The 26184-nt window shown below is 44.5% G+C and overlaps 1 protein-coding gene across 4 annotated transcripts in view; it reads left to right on the top strand.

The window, feature by feature from the left end:
- LOC126355498 (cuticle protein 65-like) overlaps nt 1-26184 on the top strand; it is a 336678-nt gene that overhangs the window by 50158 nt on the left and 260336 nt on the right. The window contains exon 2 of one of the 4 annotated variants that reach the window (XM_050005824.1): nt 13520-13723. The exons of 1 other annotated variant lie outside the window; for it this stretch is intronic. In XM_050005824.1, coding sequence (XP_049861781.1) covers nt 13520-13723 — 204 coding nt within the window. Of the gene's footprint in view, nt 1-8018; nt 8039-13519; nt 14063-26184 lie in introns of those variants that run through there. 2 more of the 4 variants (XM_050005826.1, XM_050005823.1) reach the window with 2 other exon arrangements.

Below are 26184 nucleotides of genomic sequence, written 5' to 3' on the forward strand. Positions count from 1 at the left end.
TGAAATTGTTATACTGCATTATTGATATTGTCACTCTGCACGTTCAGAGCTGGAGCGATGGGTTACTCTTTATTGTAATCATCTATGGTTATGTGCTGCGTATTTCCTATATGCCAAATAAACGTGTGTTCTTAAAGCTGACTACTGGAATTTTGTTACCTTGCAGCCGTATCTACCAGCCTTGATATAATGTAGCGTAGCAAGGTCGAAAGAGATCGAATGAAAACGAAAAATGGTGAAAACCGCTAAAGACATGTAATAGTGTTAATAGGACAGTGATTACCAAACACCAGATAAGCTGAGTGGCAAGAAAATGGTTGTCTCATTTTCCATGTTCCGTGTAGGACGTCCAAATATCGTACTTACATAACGAGTGTGGCGCGAGTGTAGACACGGCTTCTGGGCAGTCTAGTACAGACAGGTGTGTAGTGATCACAGCAGAACTTCGCGAGTTAACCGTCTCTGAACGTGGATGATGATCGAATCAAGACGGATGGGTCATTGCAGATCACATATCACACAATAACTGGAATTTTCAGAATGGACAATGTCCAAGGTGACTCCTAAGTATGATAGAGACATTGTTTCTATACCCGTAAATCGCAGGATAAGACAACCACTAATGTCTGGCGAAGGACTGATGCGTTGTCTCTGGAGAGCCACAGTAAACGATCGACGATCTACTGTGAGACAGCCACCGGTTCGAATATGTGGTGCCAGGAACCGGTTTCTGGCCGGACTGCACCTGGTCTGATGCTCCGTATTGGCTACAGCAGGCAACGTACAACTTGTGTCTCAAAGAGTTTCCATTCCTTTTGCCCATTCATTTAACACTTTTTGCAGATACATTTCTGCTTTAGAAAAATGTCGTTTGCATAACTTACTGGAGTGTATGCTCACATGCAATTCAAAATCGAACACAAGACGGCAACAGAGGAAAGTAGGAAGGGATGGGATGTTACCTAAAGTGTGCGCGAGCCATACTTATGCACGACCGGCCAACTGTGTTCACAATATTCTCACACTCTAAGGAGCTGGGTCCAAGGACTGACAATCTCGCTCTACGCGCGTGTTTAACAGGAATGAGGCATCGCTCCACAAATTTGGAGCGATAGGATGGTACAGTTTCCGGATGGGTGCAAGTCGCTTGAGGGATACTATAGAAAAGTGTTTTTCAACCTTTTTGAATACGCGACCCCTATCCATTCTATTGATAGTATACTGATCGAGAAATCAAGTGCAATGTGAAAAGAGGTCGCAATGTTCTGCGGACAGAGATATATTACTTGCCGCGGTAGAGGCGAAGGAGAAGGGCGAGAATAGGTCAACGGGGGCATAGTTTTCGGTCACTACAATCGGTTGTCCGAGTACGTCAGCAAGTACAGACGTGATTACTGTCTTCGTGCTTCGCTCTGAGCGAACATAAAATGAACAAGTTTCTTTTCTCCAGCAACCGCGACCCCCTGAGCAAGGCTTTGCGACCCACAGGTTAAAAAGCACTGCTATAGGGAAACAGCAAATAGTTCAAATGGCTCTGAGCACTATGGGACTTAACATCTATGGTCATCAGTCCTCTAGAACTTAGAACTACTTAAACCTAACTAACCTAAGGACATCACAAAACACCCAGTCATCACGAGGGAAACAACAGTTGCCCGGGATCAAACACTCAGATTCTGTGCGATTCGTCAATCAGAGATGACTCCCGATGTAGTAGGTTCTCCATTTCATCACACGTAAATACGTTTATGAGCCAAAGTATTATAACCATCTGCTTTAGAGTGTTGTCATGGCAGAACTTGAAACGTCTTTGATAATCATCCACTACATCAGAGTACACTCATGCTCATAAATTAAGGATAATTGCAGAATGTAGTGCCACACAACGTGCCACTACACAAAACTGGCGTTAACATCATAGGCACGTAGGGAACACACATGACACAGATCTGTAAGTCCACGGTATTGGTGCACAAGTACACAGGCCTCACAACGCGTTGGCATACTCTGGATCAGGTGGTCGAGCAGCTGCTGGGACATAGCCTCCCATTCTTTCACCAGTGCCTATCGGAGTTGCTGAAGTGTCCTAGGGGTTTGAAGACGTGCAGCGATACGTCAACCGAGAGCATCCCAGACGTGCTCGATTGGGTTTAGGTCTGGAGAACAGGCAGGCCACTCCATTCGCTGATATCTTCTGTTTCAAGGTACTCCACTACGATGGCAGCTCGGTGGGGCCGTGCTTCATCAGGAGGAAGGTGGGACCCACTGCAACCCTGAGAAGGCGGATATACTGGTGCAAAATGACAACCCGATACACCTGACCTGTAACAGTTCCTCTGTCAAAGACATGCAGGGGTGTGCGTGCACCAATCACAATCCCACCACACACCATCAAACCACGACCTCCATACAGGTCGCTTTCAAGGACATTAAGGGGTTGGTATCTGGTTCCTGGTTCACGCCAGATGAAAACCTGGCGAGAATCACTGTTCAGACTATGCATGGACCTGTCCGTGAACATAACCTGGGACCACTGTTCCACAGACCATGTACTGTGTTCTTGACACCAGGCTTTACGGGCTCTCCTGTGACCTGGTGCCAGTGGAATGCACCTTGCAGGTCTCTTGGCGAATGAAGCATGTCTGGAGACAACTGTTCCAGTGATGGTAAGGTCCCGAGCAAGGCTACCTGCAGTACTCCTTGGCCGTCTGCGGGCACTGATGGCGAGGTATCAGTATTCGTGCGGTGTTGTACACTGTGAACGCCCCGTATTGTAGCTCCTGGACATGTTTCCTGTCTGCTGGAATCGTTGCCATAATCTCGAGATCACACTTCGTGGCACACGGAGGGCCCGTGCTACGACCTACTGTGTTTGACCAGCCTCCACTCGCCCTAGTATTCTACCCCTCATAACGTAATCAATACGTGTTCATTGAGACATTTTCAACACGCAGTAAACATTAGCAAGTCTGAAAACGACTGCACACTTACTCGCTGCACCGTACTCTGACATGCACCAACACACCTCTCAGTATGTGGACTGCTGCCAGCGCCACCGTGCGACGACCGCAGGTCAAATGCACCGCATGGTCATACCCCAAGGTGATTAAACCCGCAAACCGCCAACCAGAGCGTTGTTTCACCACGTATCATCATTGTCCTTAATTTATGAGCATGACTGTAGTATTCGTTGGTTGGTTAGTTGAGATGGGAGAGGGGACCAAACAGTGAGATTATCGGTCCCATATGATCAGGCGTTGTTGGTGGATCACGATAGCAAATATCCTTCAACTTTCCCCACAGAAAGAAATCCGGGGACGTCAGGTCTGGTGAACGTGCGAGCAATGGTAGGTGCTTCGACGACCAATCCACCTGTCATGAAATCTGCTATTCAATACCATTTCAACCACACGCGAGCTACGTGCCGGACATCCATCATGTTGGAAGTACATCGCCATTCTGTCATGCAGTGGAACAGCTTGTAGTAACGTCGCTAGAACATTACGTAGGAAATCAGCATACATTGCACCATTTACATTGCCATCGATAAAATGGGGGCTAATTATCCTTCCTCCCATAATGCCACCGACATGCACATACGAGTACAGTTACTATACAGGGTGAGTCACCTAACGTTACCGCTGGATATATTTCGTAAACCACGTCAAACACTGACGAACCGATTCCACAGACCGAACGTGAGGAGAGGGGCTAGTGTAAGTGTTTAATACAAACCATACAAAAATGCACGGAAGTATGTTTTTTAACACAAACCTACGTTTTTTTTAAATGGGACCCCGTTAGTTTTGTTAGCACATCTGAACATATAAACAAATACGTAATCAGTGCCGTTTTTGCATTGTAAAATGTTAATTACATCTGGGGATGTAATTTTATTTAATAATTTTGTTTAACTAAAGGTTTCAGCGTCTCATTGACATTTTCAGGCACGTACACACAGAATTATGTAAGTTATATAGTCATTTGTGCTATTATAGGAAGAACTCTATCCAACTGATTTCCGTATACCTCTAAAAACAAGTGTTTTCTTGTGTAGGGGCCTGAAGATGGTGCCAATGAGGCACCGAAACTGGTAGGTAAATAAAATTATCTATTTTCTTCAAGCTCAGGTCTTCATTTACGGTTCGTCCCGCTCGATATTTCTCCCCTCCCCATTGCGTACCTCTACTTTTAGTCACATACCACATTATGTTAGCAACGTTCTGTGACCAATATCTTTAATAGTATTTTTACTTATATTTGTGTTGGTGTGATGCATCGCATACACCACCATTTTACCATTTCCGCGTATTTTAATTTATGTATGATGTGCTTTCGCACAGCCCTACAAAGAGTTTCCAGAAGTGACACCAGTTGGCCATTTCGTCATCTTTGACGCTATGTCATGCACTGGGCACTGTGCAATACAGTAACGTTTTGGAATGTGTCACGTTCACATGGATCCATTAATCTGCTCCCTTAAGTGGTATGTGTCTTTCATGCTCTCTCTTGTTGTATTTACTTGTGTGGCTCTTAGCCATTGTACTCGCTGTCCCGTAGAGAACAATATTTATTCATATGGAATTACGAACACTGCAAAGAATTAAGAAATTTATGATACTTGGAAGGCGTACGTCAAAAGTACAGAAAAACATCCTTCTTTCAACCGTAATTGTATTTAAAAACAATATCAGTTTATTATGTATATTATCCTTTTGTTCTATGTTAGAAATATTAATAACTGTGAAACAGTCGAATGACTTTATGTAACTATTTACTCTGGAATTCGTCTTGGAAGAGGGTACGCGTGAGAGACATTGTAAGTTTATTTAACGTTGCATTGTGGTTAAATATATGTGTTCATGTATCATGTTCGAAACTAATGACTTTTTTTTTCAGAGTATCAGAACACGCAATACAGAGCCTATGTCTGATTGTTTTCGCTCATTTACAAGGCCACAACGTCTTAATTCAATATTTACAACATTAAACGACACAGTACCGCCAAAATATCTTACACAGTTTGCCATTTAATTACACTATTTAACTTCAGTGTGATTTCAATTTATTTGCAAAGATTATTAGCGGATGTCTATAAATTCTTGTGGTTTCAGCGTAATGGTTATCTTTTACTTCAGCTACGGAAATACAGAAATTAACTTACTCCGAGATGATCAGTAATAAATGTGCACACAATAGTAATTCTCTACGCGCACACATGATATTAAAGCAGTATTAACTTAAATGAAATTGCAATGCAAAATTAACCTCAGATATTTTGTTAACATAGGAGCTAGTATAGTGCTTCACACCGATCTTTATGTGTTTCGAATGCGGGAATGAACTCTCAGATAATATTTCCATAGAAAAAGGTTGTGTAATTTGCTCTTTATGAGTTGTTTTGCCACTGTAGTGTGTGTGGCTCCATTTGATGTGTAACTATGCCTACAAACCATACAGTTACTGAACTGAACATATACATACGAGTACAATTAAACCACTCTCCTTGACGTACGGAACAGAACACAGCAACATACATATTAAAAACCACACGCCATTTCTACCGTACTACTCTTGCGTGTGTTTTTTTTTCTAACGTTTCATGACTTTGTCATAACGGTTGTAATCAAAACACTCCAATAAACCAGTCGCCTCACATCCAGTAGGTTTGTACACAAAAATTTTATTCAACGTGCCTATCGGTACTGTTTCTCCATTTTAATTCTAGGTAGGAAACTGTAGCGCACCGTCTTGACGAGATGACCACACCTCATTGCTACATAATCAGCACCGCTTATTTTACCGACGTGTCACCCTTAAAACAATCAGCTGTTGAGACCAAATGTCCCGCAGCAAACTGGGAGTTAGTGCATTGAGTTGCTGTGAACTCGACCCCTCTAGGAGTACCAAGTCAATTGCGCTCAGATCATTCAGGCAACCAGCTAAGTTGGAATTTCGGCAAAAGGTGGAAAGAGCTAGTAGCCTTTCCGAAAAATCACGCTCACATTGCGCGCGAAGTTATTGCCGTGTCAATAGAGTTGTAAATAGCGGGTGCTTATGACTGTAATTACCCTACGGCAGTGAAAGTTGATAGATACGCTAATGGCTTGATGCGGAACCGATTTAACTGAAAAACGTTAGTGCCGACATTTGCCACGTGCTGCTAATCTGGCGCTATAGACTGTTTGTATGTCGATATGATATTGAGACTGTCACTCGCAAGCCATACCGTGAGTGAAGTGTATGGGTATCAAGAGGAGAGATCGTGCGTTGTTAGTGAAACTGTTTTATCTGAACGGCAGTGGTTACAGTGATGTAGTGAGAGAGTGTCGCCGAATGAAATGTCTGAGCAGAAGCACGATGTCATTAAATGGATTCAAGAAGATGATAATGAAATTTGAAAATGCGGGTGAGCTTGGTGTGGAACTGGAGAGAGGACAGCATCCTACTCCGGTGGAAGTCATTATCGCGATTGCTGTTGCTGTAACAGACTATGCAGCACGAGCACCGTGCAGTGTTAGTTCTTGTGCAGCGTCACGAGAATTGTCCATTCTGCATTCAACCGTTCGGAAAGTTTTCTTTTCCTTATTTCACGAGTAGACATTCAAGATCTAGACATCACAGCACCTGAAACCTCATGATCCGCAGCAGCGTTCTGAATTTGCTCTTCGGTTTCTGGCACTGATCGAGGATGGTAACAAGTGGCCAGGCAATATTCTATGAAGTGAAGAGGGACATTTTGCAGTACAAGATACAGTGAGTACAAAGAATTGCCAAATTTGCGGTACCTTTGGACCTCACGAGGGGCACAAAGAGCTGTTCCACTCGACGTATGTGACTGTGTGGTGTGGATTCACAAGCACCTTCAATATCGCTCCGTCCTTCTTTGAAGTGAACACACCCTGAGGGCCTGTCAGGTGCACCGCTGAAGTCTGGACATTGTCGAGACCTCCTTGTACAGCACGCGATACCTGCTTTGAAAGAGCACAACTGTGTGTAAGCAATTGCTTTAGTGCAAGATGGGGTAGCACCTCATGTCCGTCATCTGCTTAATTCAGCCTTGCATGAACGTGTTATCTCTTGAGGTTTTCAGGTGCATGGCCTTCAATATGGAATCCGCGTGACTGCAGTGAGTGACGATATCTAAAAGAACGCGTTTACCAGAAACACGTTCGGTCTCTGCCTGATCTGAAGGCCAGTAAACAGGAACCCATTGCTCACATTGCACCGCAGCAGCATGTCATCGACGTTTCGGTTGCTCATATTGAACAAATCGTGTGAGCGACGATTAATCATAAAATCAACATTATGCCTTGCTCACTCGTTTGACAATTTCTGTCTGCGTCCCGTTCCGAATCCATTACATACGGAAACAATTCTTTACTTCTTTCTTGCATTCACAGCGCCAGATTAGCACATGGTGACCAAAATTGGAACTCCGGCGTAAATCGGTTCCCATTACGGCATTAGCATGACGAACAAGTTTCGCTGTCATACGAAGAAAGTGAGCCGAAACTGGACCTCTGTGAGCACCTGCACTTTAATTGTAACTATCCGGAACATAAAGAAAATAAGTTCTCTAGGCAGAATACTTGTAAAATACCTATCCTTGTGTTGCGGAACGGAGTGGAATGAACCCTTCGCGGTTGCGTGGCAGCCGCCTGTAGCGGCCAAGTGCCTGGTTAACCGTGACACTGCCCGCACTCCACGGTCGCGTCTTCCGCTGGCTGGCGCTGTTGCGGCCACCTACACCGACAGTGGTGCTGTAGGAAACTGAACAGCGGGACGCTACGAGGGGATCCTGCGCGGTTCGTCGCGGTGGAGGCAAAGTGCGAGGGGGTGTGGCGCGGCGGGGCGACGGCGACGCGAGTCCGCGGTGACAGGCGTGAACGGCGGGCAGCAGCCCCGAGGAAGGCCGTGGGCGCACGGGTGCTGCGGGCCTTTCACGCCGCGCGGCAGACTATAAAAGCTGTGACCGCGCTGTCACGGTACAGTTCATAGCAGCCGCAACCCAACTCCTGCCATGAAGGTCCTGCTGGTGAGTAACGGTAGCCAGCCGCTCTGGCGTCTCCGTGGAAAATTCTGACTGGAACCGTAAAAGTAACCGCTTCATTCGTGCACCGTAAGACTTCGGCACTGTCTAGAGATATACCCGTCACAAAGCATTCGTTACTCTTTACTTTCGTTACTAAATATCATCACTGACGTTGAAACTTGTTGTAGTCCTGAGTGCAAGGACTGGTTTGAAGCAGCTCTCTATGCTACTCAATACTGTGGAAGCCTCTTCGTCTCCAGATAACTGCTGGCACCTACATGCTTCCTAATCCGCTTAACGTTATGCAATGTTATGTTATGTTAAGCGGGGACCTATAAACGACAGAGAGGCTCCGTCCCCGCCGCAGCCGCAGTGGTTCGAAACCCCACGACGACTACCGCAGTCCACTTCACCCCTCCGCCGCCCCACACCGAACCCGGGGTTATTGTGCGGTTCGGCCCCCGGTGGATCCCATAGAGAACGTCTCACACCAGACGAGTGTTAACCCTATCTCTGCATGGTGCTGTAAGCGTACGTGGAGAACTTGTTTGCGTAGCAATAGCCGACATAGTGTAGCTGAGGCGGAATAAGGTGAAACAGCTCGCATTCGCCGAGGCAGATGAAAAACCGTCCAAAAACCATCCACAGACTGGCCGGCTCGCCGGACCAAGACACAAGTCCGCCGGGCGGATTCGTGCCGGGAACCAGGTGCTCCTTCCCGCCCGGAAACTGCTTAAGGTACTCATATGTTGGTCTGCCGCTACGATTTTTATCCCCCACGTTTCCCTCCAACACTAAACTGGTGATCCCTTGGTGCCTCAGAATGTGTCCTATCAACCGCTTCCTTCTTTTTATCAAGTTGTGCTACAAATTTCTTGTCTCCCCATTTACGTTCAGTACCCGTCTAATCTCCAGCATTCTTCCGTAGGACCACATTTCAAAAGCCTCTTTTCTCTTATTTTCTAAACTGTTTATCGTCCGTGCTCAAGTTCCATACATGGCTACGTTCCATAGAGATCCCTGCAGAACATTTTTCCTAACAAATCTATATCGATGTTAACAAATTTCTCTTCTTCAGAAACGCTCTTCTTGCCATTTCCATTCTTCTACTCCGCTAGCCACCAAGCGATGTGTAGCTGAGGTTACAATTCGCGCCAAAGTCATATTTCCCCCCTCTCTGTTCCACTCGCGGATCGCGGGAGGGAAAAACGACTATCTGAACGCTTCAGTAAGAACTCTAATTTCCTTTACCTTTGAATGGTGATCACAGCGCGATTTGAAAGTTAGTGGTAATAATATATGCTCTACATCCTCGGTGAAGATCGGACTTTGGAATTTAGAAAGCAGCCCCTTCCGTTTAGCGAGCCGTCTGTCTGCAAGTGTGTCCCACTTCAAAGTTTCTATGAGATATGTAACGCTCTCGCGATGGCTAAATGTACCAGTCATTTTATATCTCCTGTACTTTGGCCGTTGTGAGTTCTTTTTGCCCAAGTAGCAAAACTCATCAACTAAAGTCCACGTCTCATTTCCGAATCACATGATATAATTCGGCTACATAACATTATCCTCCTTTTGATTTTGTTGATGTTCGTTTTATACCCTCCTTTCAAGACACCGTCCCTTTCGTTCAGCTTATCTTCCACGTCCTTTGCTGCCTCTGACAGAATTCCAATGCCATCGGCGAACCTCAGATTTCTAATTTCTTCTCCCTGGACTTTAATTACTACTTCAAATTTTTCTCTTGTTTTCTTTACCGTTTGCTCATTGTACTGACTGAACAGCATCGGGGATAGGCTACGATACTGTCTCACTTGCTACTCAAGCACTGCTTTCCCTTTAATACCCCTCGACTGTTGTAAGTGCCGCCTGGTTTCTGTACAAGATGTAATTTGCCTTTCCGTCTGTTGTTGGCACTACAAATGAATACTTTTTCTTTTCTTCCCTCAAATTTGCGGGTATGTTCGCGTACTCTGTAAGCGCATCGCTCATTCTAGCTAGAGGTGTACCCATTGTTCCGCTGTTGGCCGTCTCCCAACTGCATCACGGCCAGTGCTGCTGACATGCGTTCAGTTGAAGTCTGTGAAGTCTGTGGTGGCAGTGTGGACGCGAAATGCGTGCTCGCGTTAAACGCTATTGAAGTAAATGTACAACAGTTAACAGTGAACACCTGAGACGATATCTCGAATAATTTACACAGAATGTTTGTTACACTGAGAATTGTACAACGGGACGAGTGCACTTTCTGATAGACTTAGATCTATGAGATCTGCCTGGATAGGCGAGAGCTGTAACAGGTTCATATCCAGGACAAGTCGAGGCGAGCTGGACCCGGATCGAGTCCACCTCACTGGATAACGACGCGGTCCGGTGACCCAGCCTGGATATGGCTTTTTAGGTGGTTTCACACGACCAGCTAGGTAATCAGAGGGCTTTTAACCTCGGTTCACCTCAGATACAAACACTTAAGAAACGTTATCACAACCATGGGATGTACCGTAGACGTACACAGATGGGCAAGACAGATTCGTTTTCCAGAGGGAGTTGTGGTGTCAGTTGGGTTGCCCAGACACCAAATACAACTAACACAGCCAAAACAAAAGTATGATGATTATGATGTGGTTGAGTTGAGAAAAGTCAAAAAGGAGTGAGAAAGAAATATGGGCTTCCATGTATGAGAGGTAAAATTGTGGTTTCAGTAGAGTGATCATTCAGTACTTTCACAATCATTAACAGTGCTCATAATAATGACTTTAACCGTGGAGGTAGTTGTTAGAGCACACAGTCATTGTCAGAAGAGAATAGGTCCAACGGAAGTGAGTTCTCTACTAAGTAAACAGTTCAGCAACAGGCCTCTGCCACAGCAAGATACGGCTACAAATTCACGGTCACCGGGCATCAGTAGCTGTGTTTCGGCCATTTACCATAGTGCAAGTAATACTCGTGTTTTGACACTGTAGGCTATCAAAAATCCGGGGTTCTGCAGTATAGCGGAAACCGTAGCGTGCGAAAAGCAGAGAATGGGAGATTACGAATACTGCACAATCCGACCGAGTCGGAAATGGACTGTTTGTGACAAAAAAAAAAGGCAAATGACAACTGTTATTTGGCACTCCGTGTCACTGAGGAGTTGCTCCGCTGGGAATAAAAATTGGGAGAAATAAGGAAACTACCGAGTCGGCAAAAAAGTGCGTGTAACAATACAGGCGAGTAAAGGTACTTTCCCGTAACTTCAAGTCCGCTGAGACTGACCAACTGGAAGAACACGAAAAGTACCGACTTCGCCCGAGTCAGAGACGAACTGCGTTTGGAGAAAACAGGCAGTAACGAAACGGTATTTCGAGTCACGTTACATATCGTTAGTCATTAATAAATACGTACGGTATTTAACAGCCATAATTAGGACGTTCTGGTACGACTCTCAGATACTTGAACTGGTTGTTTGGAATCCATGTCAAGGAGTACGGAGAACGATGGTTCAAATGGTTCAAATGACTCTGAGCACTATGGGACTTAAGTTCAGAGGTCATCAGTCCCCTAGAACTTAGAACTACTTAAACCTAACTAACCTAACGACATCACGCATATCCATGCTCTAGACAGCATTCGAACCTGCGACCGTAGCGGTCGCGCGGCTCCAGACTGTAGCGCCTAGAACCGCTCGGCCACCTCGGCCGGCTAGAGAACGATGCTGCTGCTCACTATATAGGGCAAGATCTATACATAGCCTCCACGCTAACTGTACATTAGCCGCGACAGACTGTTTTGTTCCTAAGTTATAATTTATGTATTTCAACCGTACATTTCACACCGCAGACGAGTGACCATTGCGGCAAGATGACATAACATTTTAATATTGCTGATCGAGGTTCTGGCGCGTACGTTCGACTTTTGTGGCTGCTTCAAGTTGAGTCATCGGAACGATCCCCCACCCGACTCGAAGCTATTACCTTCAGTCACCTCTTTCGACCAATTCAGACTCTGCATAAGTTCTGCATGCATTCGTAAAGAACTCCTGGTCAACTCCTGGCCCAGCAGTCAGTTTTTATGTGTCGGAAAGTTTCTTTACAGTTTAAGTTCTGCTGTTACGAGAGACAGACCTTGAAAGAACTTAAGGCGTAAGACATTCACCTCCTTATGACTTCTCACAGAGCTGGTCGTTCAGCTGGAAACATCCTGTAGAGTTTGAAATATTAGGAAATTAGTATGCGTATGAGTAGGGAAACTGTCGCTTAAGTCGTGAAGGCATAAAACCTCTAACCTGATCTTTCATCATGAGTATTTGATTAGGAGATCAAAACTGCAATGAAATTTGCAAAGCTCCTCAAAAATAAGTTGAGAGAATAATCTTCGAGAAATTGCAAGGTGGCACATTTCAGGAACACCCACGTCAGCTCTGAAAGTGAATGTTGAAGAATGTCCAGTTAGTACGAAGTTATAAGCAGGCACACAGGGCACTAGCAGTCTTTCTTAGACTGCACCCTGTGTGTTTGTAGCAGGAAGACAAACAAGAAGTACTAGCGTAGGGCATACTTTACTTCATACTGTGGAATAATGTGGGGAATGAAAGAGCAAATGTACAAATAGATACAATCCTTTGAAGGAGCAGTATGCCTCTGAATTTCTAGAGAATGCCATCAATGAGATTTTAAGCTAATATTTACTGTTTACTGCCTCTTACGTCTGCAGTGATATGAGAAATCTTTAGTAATAAAATAACATAAAGCAGTTCTGTAGTTGGAAGAATGGCTTAAGAATCATTTTTCCATAATTTTACTTCGGCGGTATATTGTGCTCATGTAAAGGACGAAAATAGCATCATCCAGCGGGATGGAATAGTACCTTACTTTTTGAGATAAGTAACTTCTATCTTGAATAATAAAGGGTGAATTCTGGCATTTTGTACAGTCCAAAGCAATGCAGTGATCGTCCTGTCCGTATCAGTACACATTTATTTTTTTCTGTCTGAATTCTACTGGAGACGTTTGTGGAATTTCTACAGGTGCATCAGCAAAGTGTACAGTCTGTCCCGGCAATTAATACAGAAACGGACATAACGTACTCCAAAAGCAAAGGGAATTGGGCAGGAACGCCGCGCGGGGTAGCCGTGCAGTCTAGGCGTCTTATCACAGTACGTGCGGCTCCCCCGGTCGGAGGTTCGAGTCCTCCATTGGGCATGGCTGTGTGTGTTGTCCTTAGCGTAAGTTAGTTTAAGCTAGATTAAGTAATGCGTAAACCTAGGGACCGATAACCTTAGCAGTTTGGTCCCACAGTCCTTACCCCAAATTTTCAGTTTAGGGCAGGAACGGAACAACAGTCTCGCTCTGAGAAGACAGCACTTTAAGTCATAGATTGAAGTGAATGTGCTGTCCTTACAATTCGCCTGCCTGATACCAGTCATTCCTTACTCAGTACTGTGATCAATTGCCAAGCTTGAAATGCTAAAGAGGGTACATCGTGCTACATCGACAACTGCGCGATTTGCAGGTCATCCTCGTCGCCGCCGTGGCAGTGGCCGTGGCCAGGCCCGGCTACCTGGGCGCCGCCCACGGTGTAGTCGCCGCCGCCCCCGCCTTGGTGGCCGCGCCCCACGCCGTCGTCGCGGCCCACGCCGTGCACCCGGGCTACGCCGCCTACGGCCCGGCGCACATCGCCGTCGGACCCGGCGGCTACGTGCTGGACACCCCTGAGGTGGCCGCCACCAGGGCCGCCCACTTGACCGCCGTCGCCCAGACGCAGGCCCGCGACGCCCACATCAACGGCGCCGCCGCCCACGCCGCCGCCGCCGCCCACGCCGTCGTCGCCGCCCCCGTGCTCGCCGGCGGTCACGGACTGCTCAGTGGCCACGGACTTGCCTACGGCCACGGCATCCACGGAATCCACGGTTAGACCACGCAGCTGATGACAGTCGCCACGTCACCGGACGCCGCATCACACCTCACGCCCATACCTGCTCACCTCATGTACAATCACCTTTATTTTGTTTGAAAGAACACAATCTTTATTTATGAATAAACACGTATTACTGCACTTACTGTTGTCGAAGTTATTGATACTTGAAACCTCCTGGCAGATTAAAACTGTGTGCCCGACCGAGACTCGAACTCGGGACCTTTGCCTTTGATACTTCCTAATTTAATTTCTCACTTACATCACTACTCCACTACTTGAGACCTTTACATACTGGAGGTGACGCTCCAATCGTCCTACGTCTAAAATATTTGAACAAGATTGAGTGCTATTCAATTACGACACAGAGTTGTTATGACGGCCTGAGTAACTGAAAAGAAGAGCAATTACGCAGTTACACTCTAGTTTCAGCTCTAACTGGACTACATTACTTTTAACAACAGCAGCGTAAGTACACTAGACATACTTCGTCTTTTAATTGAACATATACAGGGTGAGTCACCTAACATTACCGCTGGATATATTTCGTAAACCACACCAAATACTGACGAACCGATTCCACAGACCGAACGTGAGGAGAGGGGCTAGTGTAACTGGTTAATACAAACCATAAAAAATGTACGGAAGTATGTTTTTTAACACAAACCTACGTTTTTTAAAATGAAACCCTGTTAGTTTTGTTGCATTGTAAAATGTTAATTACATCTGGAGATATTGTAACCTACAGTTGACTCTTCAGTACCACTCCTCCGCTGTTCGATCGTGTGTATCGGAGAGCACCGAATTACGTAGGGATCCAAAGGGAAGGGTGATGGACCTTAGGTACAGAAGAGACTGGAACAGCACATTACGTCCACATGCTAACACTATTTTATCGGTCTTTTTCACTGACGCACGTATACATTACCATGAGGGATGAGGTACACGTACACACGTGGTTTCCGTTTTCAATTACGGAGTGGAATAGAGTGTGTCCCGACATGTCAGGCCAATAGATGTTCAATGTGGTGGCCATCATTTGCTGCACACAATTGCAATCTCTGGCGTAATGAATGTCGTACACGCCATAGTACATCTGGTGTAATATCGCCGCAGGCTGCCACAATACGTTGTTTCATATTCTCTGGGGTTGTGGCCGGCCGCGGTGGCCGTGCGGTTCTGGCACTGCAGTCCGGAACCATTTGAACCATCTCGGGGGTTGTAGGCACATCACGGTACACATTCTCCTTTAACGTACCAGACCTGCACATTCCGCAATTAACACTAGGCTGAACCTTGACAGGATGTTCGACGGGAGTGTCATAGGATGACGTGGAGGACGCATAAATTGGCCAGCCCGTTCTCCTGATCTTACACCTCTGGACTTCTTTCTCTGGGGTACGTTCTGTAGGTCATACAGGATCAGCGATGAACACAATCTGAAAGCTGAACTGCAGAATATAAGGTCCATTTTTTGAGCTAATGGCTACGACATGAGGATGATACAGAAAAACAGGGCACCGAAGGTGGAGGGCAATAGGGAAATGAAGAATGAAGCGCAAAACGCCTTCCTGCTACCATACGCACAAAGGGATTACTAAACGTCTGGGAAAAATAGTCCGCTGGGCATGTATTAAGCCGATTTTTTTGTAGCAACAAGAAAATAAAAGACGTTCTGGCCTCGACAAACTACATTCCGCCGGAGTTTATGAAATTGGGTGAGAATGTGGACTAGTGTATGTAGGTGAGACTGGGCGTCCAATAAGTGTAAGGTTAACTGAACACGAGACACATATCCGTCTCAAACAATACAGCAAATCAGTGGTGACAGAACATCAGGAACAGTGCAGGATGAAGATCGAATTTCGAGAGGCCCGCGTATTGGCGAAACAGCCGTTTCCTTTGAGGATGAAGAGTAGACAGGCTATAGAAATAGCCAAGCGACCCGACAGTATGAACAGAGAAGATGGGTACCGACTTCCAGCGTCTTGGTTGTCAGCTGTGACAGCTTTGCGGAAGGACAGCTCTCGCAGATCAACAGGCGCGCGGTAGGCCACAGCGGCGGAAGGTACACCAGAGTGCTGCTAGTTGGTACTAGGCAGTTAGTATACAGAGTTACTCTGCAGTCGCCACTCAGTTTCCTATTCGCCGATTTCCACCAATGGGAAGCAGTAAAGGAAACTCCAGTGGAAAACATCGATTCCACCGATGACAACACGCAGTGAGTGACAAGACCAACAAAATGAACTCCTCATACCCTTCCTCCTCACCCTCACATCCATTGACACTACTCCTCCATAGTATATAAGAAACCAAACTAGTGCTGATTCAGCAGTTAGCAATACATCCTGTAGAAGGCGCCTAGCAACGGCATTGAATATTCTGCCATTTTTAAGACTAGTGCAAATTTTAAATCATAGGCTGATCGTTTTTATATTAATTTCGAGGATAAGACGCATCAGCATTTTGGAGGCAATTTTGCGGAGAAAAAAGTGCGTCTTGCAGTTCGCAAAATACGGTAAACTGCCACCAGTGTTCCATTCGATTCCCTCTCCACTGCTTCACCGCGTCAGATTGTTGCCGTGGGCGACAGCAGCCGCCCGTCCTTCATCGCACAAAATCTTATCACTGAATAGAGGCGAAGACAAAGGGCGGCTCCCCTGATAGGATTAGTCAAGCGTTGGTTCGACGCCATATTGAAACCGAGTAAACGAGAAACAGTGACTGCTTAATACTACTACTCGAAATGGACATTATTGTGAAATAGAACTAATCTAAATAAGTAAATGAAAACTTTTACGAATCGGAACCTCTGTGAAAGAAAAGTGATAAATATTTAGCTTTTAAATTCATTACTGTTACACATGTGCAAGCTGTGAACAACCACTTCTTTTAGCTTCGGATGACAATAAATCTACTTTTTCTTGCAAATATAAATTTATTTCGGTTTATGGTACTATGAGGTGATAAACTAACTTCCCCTCCACCAGAAAACCGAGCGAGGTGACGCGGTGGATAGCACACTTGACTCGCATTCGGAAGGTCGAAGGTTCATATCCGCGTCTGACCATCTAGATTTAGATTTCCCGTAATTTCCCTAGCTCTCTTACGGAAGATGTCTGGATGGTTCCTGTGAAAGAGTACAGCCGATTTCCTTCTCCGCCCTTCACTAATCCGAGCTTGTGCTGCGTCTCTAACGACCTCGTTGTCGACGGGACCTTAATCACTAATCTCTTTCTTCTACAGCAGAAACAGCTGTTATGGGACACTCTGCCGAAGTTCAGTGTTAGTATCAGTCCTGTAATTCTCATTCATGTTTTTAACCTGCAGGCAACACGTAAGTATTACTTTCAATGAAGACAGTAGGCTGCATTAAATTTTTATTTATACAAATGTTTAGAGTTGGGCACAGGCTTTATAAGTTCACTCTAACATATTTTGTAATACGAATCATATTCATTTAACAAATGACGATTGATAATATCGCAAAGAAACTTTTGTCAAACTCTGTCCTAAATATGAGAAGTTTTACAGATTTACCATTATGTTACCGTTGGTGTGGAATGTCTCGTTCTTCGTCACTTTTTCCACCAGTAAATAAGTAATAAACAGCGATCGGTAATTTTAAGAAACTAGGGTCTGCTTGCACGACCTGTTTACGGTTGAGTTGCGGGCTACTCACCATATGTAGTGAGACGTGGCTTTCCTTCTAACTTTAAAAACAATTCTCATATGTTAGCTACATTTATTACACAACAATGTGTAAACTAAAATGAACTCTATATAAAGTAGCCAGAGACCATATATTTCATTGCAAACGCTTCAAAATTTTATGCTGTAGCATCACAGTAACTTTGACCAATATCGAAGAAACTGACATCGGGCTGCGATTCGGAGCTGTAAGATACAAAAGAAATCAATTTTGTATAGCTGTTAATTTCCTCACAATCGAATAAGAGGTGTTGTATAGAGTAACGAAGAAAACGCCCAAATGGGAAACAAGTCGTTTTATATTTTCTCGAGGAAAAAGAGAACCTCTCCTGAAATATCAGCTCCAAGAATTGATGTGAATTTGCAGCATTTACTGTGTTTTTCGCAGTTTAATGAGCTGTAATTGTTTACAACATGAAAATCGAAAAACTCATTTCTCTCATCTACGGCTGAGAATTGGAAGAGAGGAGCTTTAAGTTATAGAGGAATTTACTTACCTGGGTAGCAAAATCACAAGGGATGGTAGAAGCCGGAAAGCAATTGAGAGCAGAATACAAAAGGCCAAAATTACATTTGATCAGAGGAGGAATTTACTCACCTGCAGAACGTCAGTCTGAAAAATAAGGAAACGTCTCATGAAAGCATTCAAATGTTCAAACGTGTGTGAAGTCTTATAGGACTTAACTGCTAAGGTCATCAGTCCCTATTCTTACACACTACTTAACCTCAACTATCCTAAGGACAAACACACACACCCATGCCCGAGAGAGGAGTCGAACCACCGAACCGCCGGAATCAGCTGCACAGTCCATGACTGCAGCGCCCAAGACCGCTCGGATAATCCCATGAAAGCTTTCGTTTGGAGCGTGGCCCTATACGGATGTGAAACTTGGACAATTGGAAGGGAAGATAGAAGACAGCTAGAGGCCATGGAGATGTGGTGAAACAGAAGGATGATGAAGATCAGCTGGAGAGACAAAGTGACAAATGAAGAGACGCTTAGAAGAGAACGGGAAGACAGATCTCTGTAGAGGCACATCCAAAGAAGAAGATACAAACTTGTAGGGCACATCCCACGACACGACAACGTCATTCGAACAATAGCAGAAGGAGCTTTTGAGGGATGGAAGTGGCGGGGACGCCCAAGGATATCATACATGCAACAGGTCATGAATGAGGCTGGATGTAACATATATGTGGAAATGAAGAGCAAGGTAGACAGGATAGGCGCTCTGTTGCAAATCAACCTCAGGCTTGAGTGGCTCTGAGCGCTGAGGTCATCAGTCCCCTAGAACTTTGAACTACTTAAACCTAACTAGCCTAAGGACATCACACACATCCATTCCCGAAGCAGGATTCGAACCTGCGACGGTAGCGGTCGCGCGGTTCCAGACTGGAGCGCCTAGAACCGCTCGGCCACTCCGGCCTGCTCTCATGGTTGAACACTAAAAGAAGAAGACGACTATAAGCCTCTTCATGGGAACCGCTCGTTACATCTCTCTGTGGTCTTTCTGTTACTACTGCTCATTATACATTTCTAACATTTACGGTACATCAAACAAGCCCGCAGCTGACATGCACATTTGATAAAATAAACAAAACGTATCCTTTCGCTCTTGGATTCCGACACAGCTTTTCAGTTCGTTTCAATATGCCAGATTTCACGTATGTGCACTAAATTTTTGCGTATGGACTGCTGCCGAGTACCCGTCCCCTACACACTCTGTGCGGTCTGAATACTAACACTGGTTAGCCAGCCCCACCAATACCAAACAAGTTCGGCAGCCGCGCACATCTCTGGCCATCATCGATGGCGCCTTGAACTAGCTTTTCTCAGTTTCTACGTACACTGAAGCGCCAAAGAAAATGATATTCAAATACAGAGTTGTGTAAACAGGCATAATACGGTTTTTCTGTCGGAAATACCTATACAGCGTGAGTCACCTAACGTTACCGCTGGATATATTTCGTAAACCACATCAAATACTGACGAACCGATTCCACAGACCGAACGTGAGGAGAGGGGCTAGTGTAATTGTTTAATGCAAACCATACAAAAATGCACGTTTTTTTTAAATGGAACCACGTTAGTTTTTGTTAGCACATCTGAACATATAAACAAATACGTAATCAGTGCTGTTTGTTGCATTGTAAAATGTTAATTACATCTGGAGATATTGTAACCCAAAGTTGAGGCTTGAAACCTCCGAAGTTCAGTTGCGTGTTGTAACAAACACGGGCCACGGTCGGCAAGCAGCATCTGAAGGGACATGTTTACGATGACGACCGTGTCTACGAGTATGGCTGTAGTGCACTGTTGTGGTTTGGTCTAGCTGTCGCAGTGCCCGCATGTAGCGCTTGCTGCTATTGTTATTCTACATTCGTCTCCGCACGCAGACCTACTGTAGTACACCGTGTTACCAGACGTCTGTGATAGTGTAGTGTTGTAGGAACGGTGACCATGGTGTATTCGAACTCTGAAAAGGGAGAGATGATACTCATCTATGGCGAGTGTCGACGAAATGCAGCTGAAGCCTGCAGGGTGTATGCAGAACGGTACCCGGACAGAGAGCATCCAACGTGCTGCACATTGCAAAACATCTACCGCCAACTGTATGCAACAGGTATGGACGTAGCACGGAAACGGGGCGGTAACAGGCCGTCACAGGAGAAGCGGGTGCAGCTGGTGTGTTAGCTGCTGTTGCCATGAACCCACAATGAGTACACGGGACATTGCGAGAGCCGGTGGACTGAGTCAAAGTAGTATCGTGTGCATACTGCATCGTCACCGCTTTCATCCGTTTCATGTGTCGCTACATCAGCAATTACATGGTGATGACTTTAATCATCGAGTGCAATTCTGTCAATAGGCATTAACAGAGAATGCGTTGCACTTCTACCTGTTTACCGATGATGCGGGTTTCACAAACCACTGAACATGCGTAACTGGTCCGTGGAAAATCCTAGCTGGCTCCGACAGGCAGAGTGACAGCGACCGTGGACTGTAAATGTATGGTGCGGAATCATTGGCTACCACCTCATTGGTCCTCACTTCATTTCAGGGGCCCAAACAGCTGCAACATACATCGCATTTCTACACAATGATCTGCCAACGTTGCTCTAAAATATGCCACTGGAAACGCATCGACGTATGTGGTATCAGCATGATGGTGCATTTGCACATTCCCCAATTAACACTAGGCTGGCGCTTGACAGGACGTTCGACGGGCGTTTCTTAGGACGTGGAGGACGCATAAATTGGCCAGCCCGTTCTCCTGATCTTACACCTCTGGACTTCTTTCTGTGGGGTACATTAAAGGAGAATATGTACGATGATGTGCCTGGAACCCCAGAGGATATGAAACAACATATAGTGGTAGCCTGCGGCGACATTACACCAGATGTACTGCGGCTTGTACGGCATTCATTACGCCAGAGATTCCAATTGTGTTGTAAGGTGTCAGGTAAATCCAACACCTTCCAGGAAAACCCTGACGTGATAAGCAAATCCAGTAGTATGTCTCATAGCTCCGAATAAATAATGACATTAAATTAACCAAAGTAATACGAGTTACGAGTGAGCAAATGGAATACCACAGACTAAAACGAGAATGCCTAAATGCATGTCATACCTTCCCACCGTGAGACAGACGCAGGTCCGAGGGGAGAAACGAGAACAGAAGCCGAGAGCAGAACCGTGTTAAGCTAGATGTCCCTACGATAAGGGACGGACACGACACCCACGTCGCCAGCTAACCATTAGGACGACACCACCCGCAAGTTTTAGCATGAGACTTTTTCGCGTCTCTGTTACGTCAAGAACCACCCCCCAGCCCATGTTAAAAGCTAGAGCCCTCCAGAAAAACAGTTTGATCTTACGATAACACAAAAAGGGCCACACCACCCGCAAGTTTTAGCGTGAGACTTTTTCGCGTCTCTATTACGTGAGGACCACCCCCAGCCCATGTTAAAAGATAGAGCCCTCCAGAAGAACAGTATAGATCTTACGATAACGCTTAAAAGACCACACCAGCTGCAAGTTTTAGCGTGAGACTTTTTCGTGTCTCTGTTACGTTGCAAACTTTAAAAACATTGCCCCACCACGAAAAGTATAACGTTTCTCATTGGATAGACAGAATTTTTGTAGGCAGAGCTTATGGTTAACATTGAGACCCTGATTGGTCAGTTGAAAACACAGCCAGATAGTTTTTTTTAAACCAACTTCGGTAAATTGTAGTAAGGAGAAGTTAGGAAGAGTTAATTCCGAGACGGCGAGCTGGATGGCTGCAGAGCCGGCCGCTGCCCCCCTGAAGCTGCCTAACCAACGACAAGGAAATGAACGCACGCGATGCCGCATAACAGCGCATAAAGCTTCACTCAGAACTGCAGAAGTCTCATCTGTTACACCCCCTTTTTTTGCATAATACTAGTGTCGATCGTAAATTAAAGCTCATGGTGTTCACATTTGCCACTTGAAGTAAAAATCTGAAACGCGATGATTTTTCTGTTATATGGTTATTGAGAAGCCACATCAGCCACTGTAATGTACGACAAGTTAGTTCAGTAATTAAAGATAATTGAGGGTCACTGTAGACCATTTTGATAGGTTGCTGTTTTGTGAAACTAAATTTAAACCTAGATTATAGATGTGATATGGCATAGGTCATCCTTCGATCCATTGTAGAACTTGGAAACCCACTCGGGGAATATTCGTTCACATTTTTGTTGAACGCAGTTGGTTTTTACCATACTGTATTAAAACACATCCTTTTATCAATAGTGCAATTTATAAACAATGTTTGTCAGTAGAATAAAATTTCCAATGGTAAACGTAACTGCTTTTTCGACGTTATTTTACCAGCTAACTAAAAATAGGAAAGCCTTGAACCCCTTCCACTAAATTTAGTTAGTATTAACATTCTTTTACAGGGAGTGCAGTGGAGCTGACGCTGAAATCATTAAGTATTTGGATATATCATCGCTAGTCTCACTGAACTCTTCTGAATTCAACATGTCATGTGTGGTCTGGCGTCTCCTTACCAGCAACAGGTCCCAGGTTCAAACTAGTCAATTCCCTAAAAAAAACACCCTCAGAACGTCGTTGCGCGAAAGTGGTAGGGAGACACGATATAGAACAAACAGACACCAGCATGAATGTTTAGAGTGTGCAGAAAATGATGGCCCCCACATTGAACATCTATTGGCCTGATATGTCGGGACACATTCTATTCCACTCCGTAATTGAAAACGGAAAAATGCAACAAACGTCACTGATTACGTATTTGTTTATATGTTCAGAAAGCTAACAAAACTAACGTGGTTCCATTTTTTTTAAAAAAAACGTAGGTTTGTGTTAAAAAAACATACTTCGTGCATTTGTATTAACCAATTACACTAGCTCCTCTCCTCACGTTAGGTCTGTGGAATCGATTCGTCAGTATTTGATGTGGTTTGCGAAATATATCTAGCGGTAATGTTAGGTGACTCACCCTGTTTAAGACCACAAGTGTCTGGCGCACTTGTTAGATCAGTTACTGATGATGCAACAGCAGGTTTTCAAGGTTTCAGTGAGTATGAATGTGGTGTTATAGTCGCCACTCGAGCGATAGGACACAGCATCTCCGAGGCAACGATGAAATGGGGATTTACGACTATTTCACAGGTGTGGCGTGAATATCAGGTATCCGATAAAACATAAAATCTCCGACATCCCTGTGGCCGGAAAAACATAGTACAAGAACGGAACCAACAACGACTGAAGAGAATCGTTCAGAGTGATAGAAGTGCGATCCTTCCGCACATTGGTGCATATTTCAATGCTGGGCCATCAATAAATGTCAACGTACGGATCATTCAAGTCATCGATATGGGCTTTCGGAGGCGATGGCCCACTCGTGTAACCAAGGCGACTGCACGACAAAAGGCTTTACGTCTCGCCTGGGCCCGACAACACCGACATTGGACTGTTGATGATTGGAAACATGTTTCCTGGCAGTAGGAGTCTCGTTTCAAATTGTATCGAGCGGATGGACGTGTGGTTATGGGGACAACCTCATGAATTCACGGACCTTGCATATCAGCAGGGGACTTGTTCAAGCTCCGTGTGGTGGGTGCAGTTCGAGTGATATGGGGCTCCTGATACGTCTAGATACGACTTTGACGGGTGACATGTACGTAAGCACCCTGTCTGGTCACCTGCACCCATTGATGTCCATTGTGCACTCCTATGGACTTGGGCAGTTCCAGCAGGAGAATGCGAAACCCCACACGTCCAGAATTGTTACAGAGTGGCTCCAGGAATACTCTTCTGAGTTTAAACAGTTCCGCTGGCCACTAACTTCCCAGACATGAATATTATTGGGCATATATAGGATGCTCAGCAAGGTGCTGTTTAGAAGGTATCTCCACCCCCTGGTACTCATACAGATTTATAAACAGCCCTGCAGCATTCATGGTTTCAGTTCCCTCCAACACTACTTCAGACATTAGTCGAGTTCATGCCACGTCGTGTTACGCCACTTCTGCGTGTTTGCGAGGGCTCTGCACGATATTAGGCAGGTGTACCAGTTTCATTGGCTCTTTAGTGTGTACTGTGCAGATACTAAAGTCCTGCGACTTTGTTGTACTGACTTAGAATGGTAAAGAGTGTCAGATAAATTGCTGAAATGAAATTAATTCAACTTTACTTTTAAATAGTTTTGCTGAAGCAAGTTTGCCTTAAAGCAGTGGACGGCAAACCATGACTCGCCAGCAATTGCGGCTCTTAGGCACCCTAAGTGTGGCGTTTTCACGATATAATGTATGCTGGCACCCACATACAGTGCTAAAGCTCCTGAACATCTTTAATTTAAAAAAATTTTAGTTGAAATGGTGAGTGTGCAGATTTTCTGCAACTATACGGAAAAAGAAACACAATTTTTTCGGTGCCAGTACAAAGGTTTTCATTCAAAAACAAATATCTGGTCTTGCTCTATATTTTGAACGACAAATTTTGATTCACTTTCGAAACTTGTTGAAATATCGCCCGGAAAATAATTCCGATACGGACACTGCTATTTTAAAACAAGACTTTAAAATATGAAAAATTCCTTTCCCAATAGTTTTCAAGAATTTAGGAACAACAAAGCGACGTAAGCATTTTTATAAAAAAATCTGTAATGTTACTGTAAGAGAATTAAATATTTCTTCCTTCGACAGTGTGTAATGGTACTTGAATTACGTAACCATTATGATACCTCACCTGAAACTCCCGATACCAGGAATGTTCTACTGTGTTTCTGTTAACTACTTAACATGTTTCTGAGACAACATTCAGATTTGATTGCATTTGTAATATATCGATATGTTTATATTGCAATATACAAACTTCACTTTCACCAACTTTGCAAGGAGATGAAAGGCCATTATGCACGGTAATGTTACTCTGTCATTGGTATTATTTAATTTTATGGATACCTTTCAATTTAATTTTATCAATAAATAATGCCGTTATTAAGTATGATTTCAAGATTTATTAGTTGTACTCATAGTTTAACAAAGACTTGAAACCTTAAGTGGATTTAATTAAATTAATTTTACTTACTTCGTGGTATGAAAGAAGATCTGGTGTCAAGTATTGGAAAGCTATGTTGAAGAGGAGGAGATAAACCAATGGAAATAGATGCAAAACGACAAAAGATGAGTGTGGACGAGAAGTTGAAAGACATTGGCCTCAGCGAAGGCAATTCAATCACACCGAGCACTTTTTTTTTATCAAGGCCGTCTTTAGGAGTGCAGTACTTTATACCACTGCGCCTAACTATTTCAAATTAAAACATTTGGTTCACAAAATAAATTTCAATATTTGGCTCTGTTCGTTAATGACTTTGCCTGTAACAGTCTCAACGTATCGAAGGAATGACGAATTATGTTTTTTTATGATTTGTGAAGAAATATGATAACAAAGAAAGTAGTCTACTAAGATTACTTGTAATTACAGACAGTCATCAAATTTTTAAAAAAATCACTGAGAAGTTGCACTTTACAGAATCTCTTGTTAGTTGAACTGACATATTGTTGAAGGGGATGTCATGAATTTAGTGGCAGGCTGGCATTTTTCTCACACAGCGTCTCCATGGCGATTTTACCTTAAATACTCCAAGGAGCCAAACACCTTCGTCCGTCGTCTCGATACATCGACAGCGTATATATGCCAAGCCACATGTTTTCTTCACAACAACACAAACATACAACCAAAACGAACTTGCTGTCTGCCACAGACTGTAACTGCTTGACTCTTTTAACAATAAATAACTTCTTTGAGCTACTCAGAGCAGTCCCTTTTTAAATGTTAAAAATGTTGACATAATGTATTGTATTTTATACTATACTTTTTCTGTCTTCCTTTGGACCTTGCTCGCCTCACGCGGGGTCGGCAGTGTTATTACGGATTTGGAAGTGGTAGTTGCAGAGGGTGGCCGGATGGCCTTCGTGCCACCACCCTGAACCCCTGGGACGTAAGTAGTGTACGCCAGCTGTCTGCATCTAGTGGAAGCCATGAAATAGTGCCGACG

The sequence above is a fragment of the Schistocerca gregaria genome, chromosome 3 (genome assembly GCF_023897955.1).
Source record: "Schistocerca gregaria isolate iqSchGreg1 chromosome 3, iqSchGreg1.2, whole genome shotgun sequence".
NCBI classification, from domain to species: domain Eukaryota; kingdom Metazoa; phylum Arthropoda; class Insecta; order Orthoptera; family Acrididae; genus Schistocerca; species Schistocerca gregaria.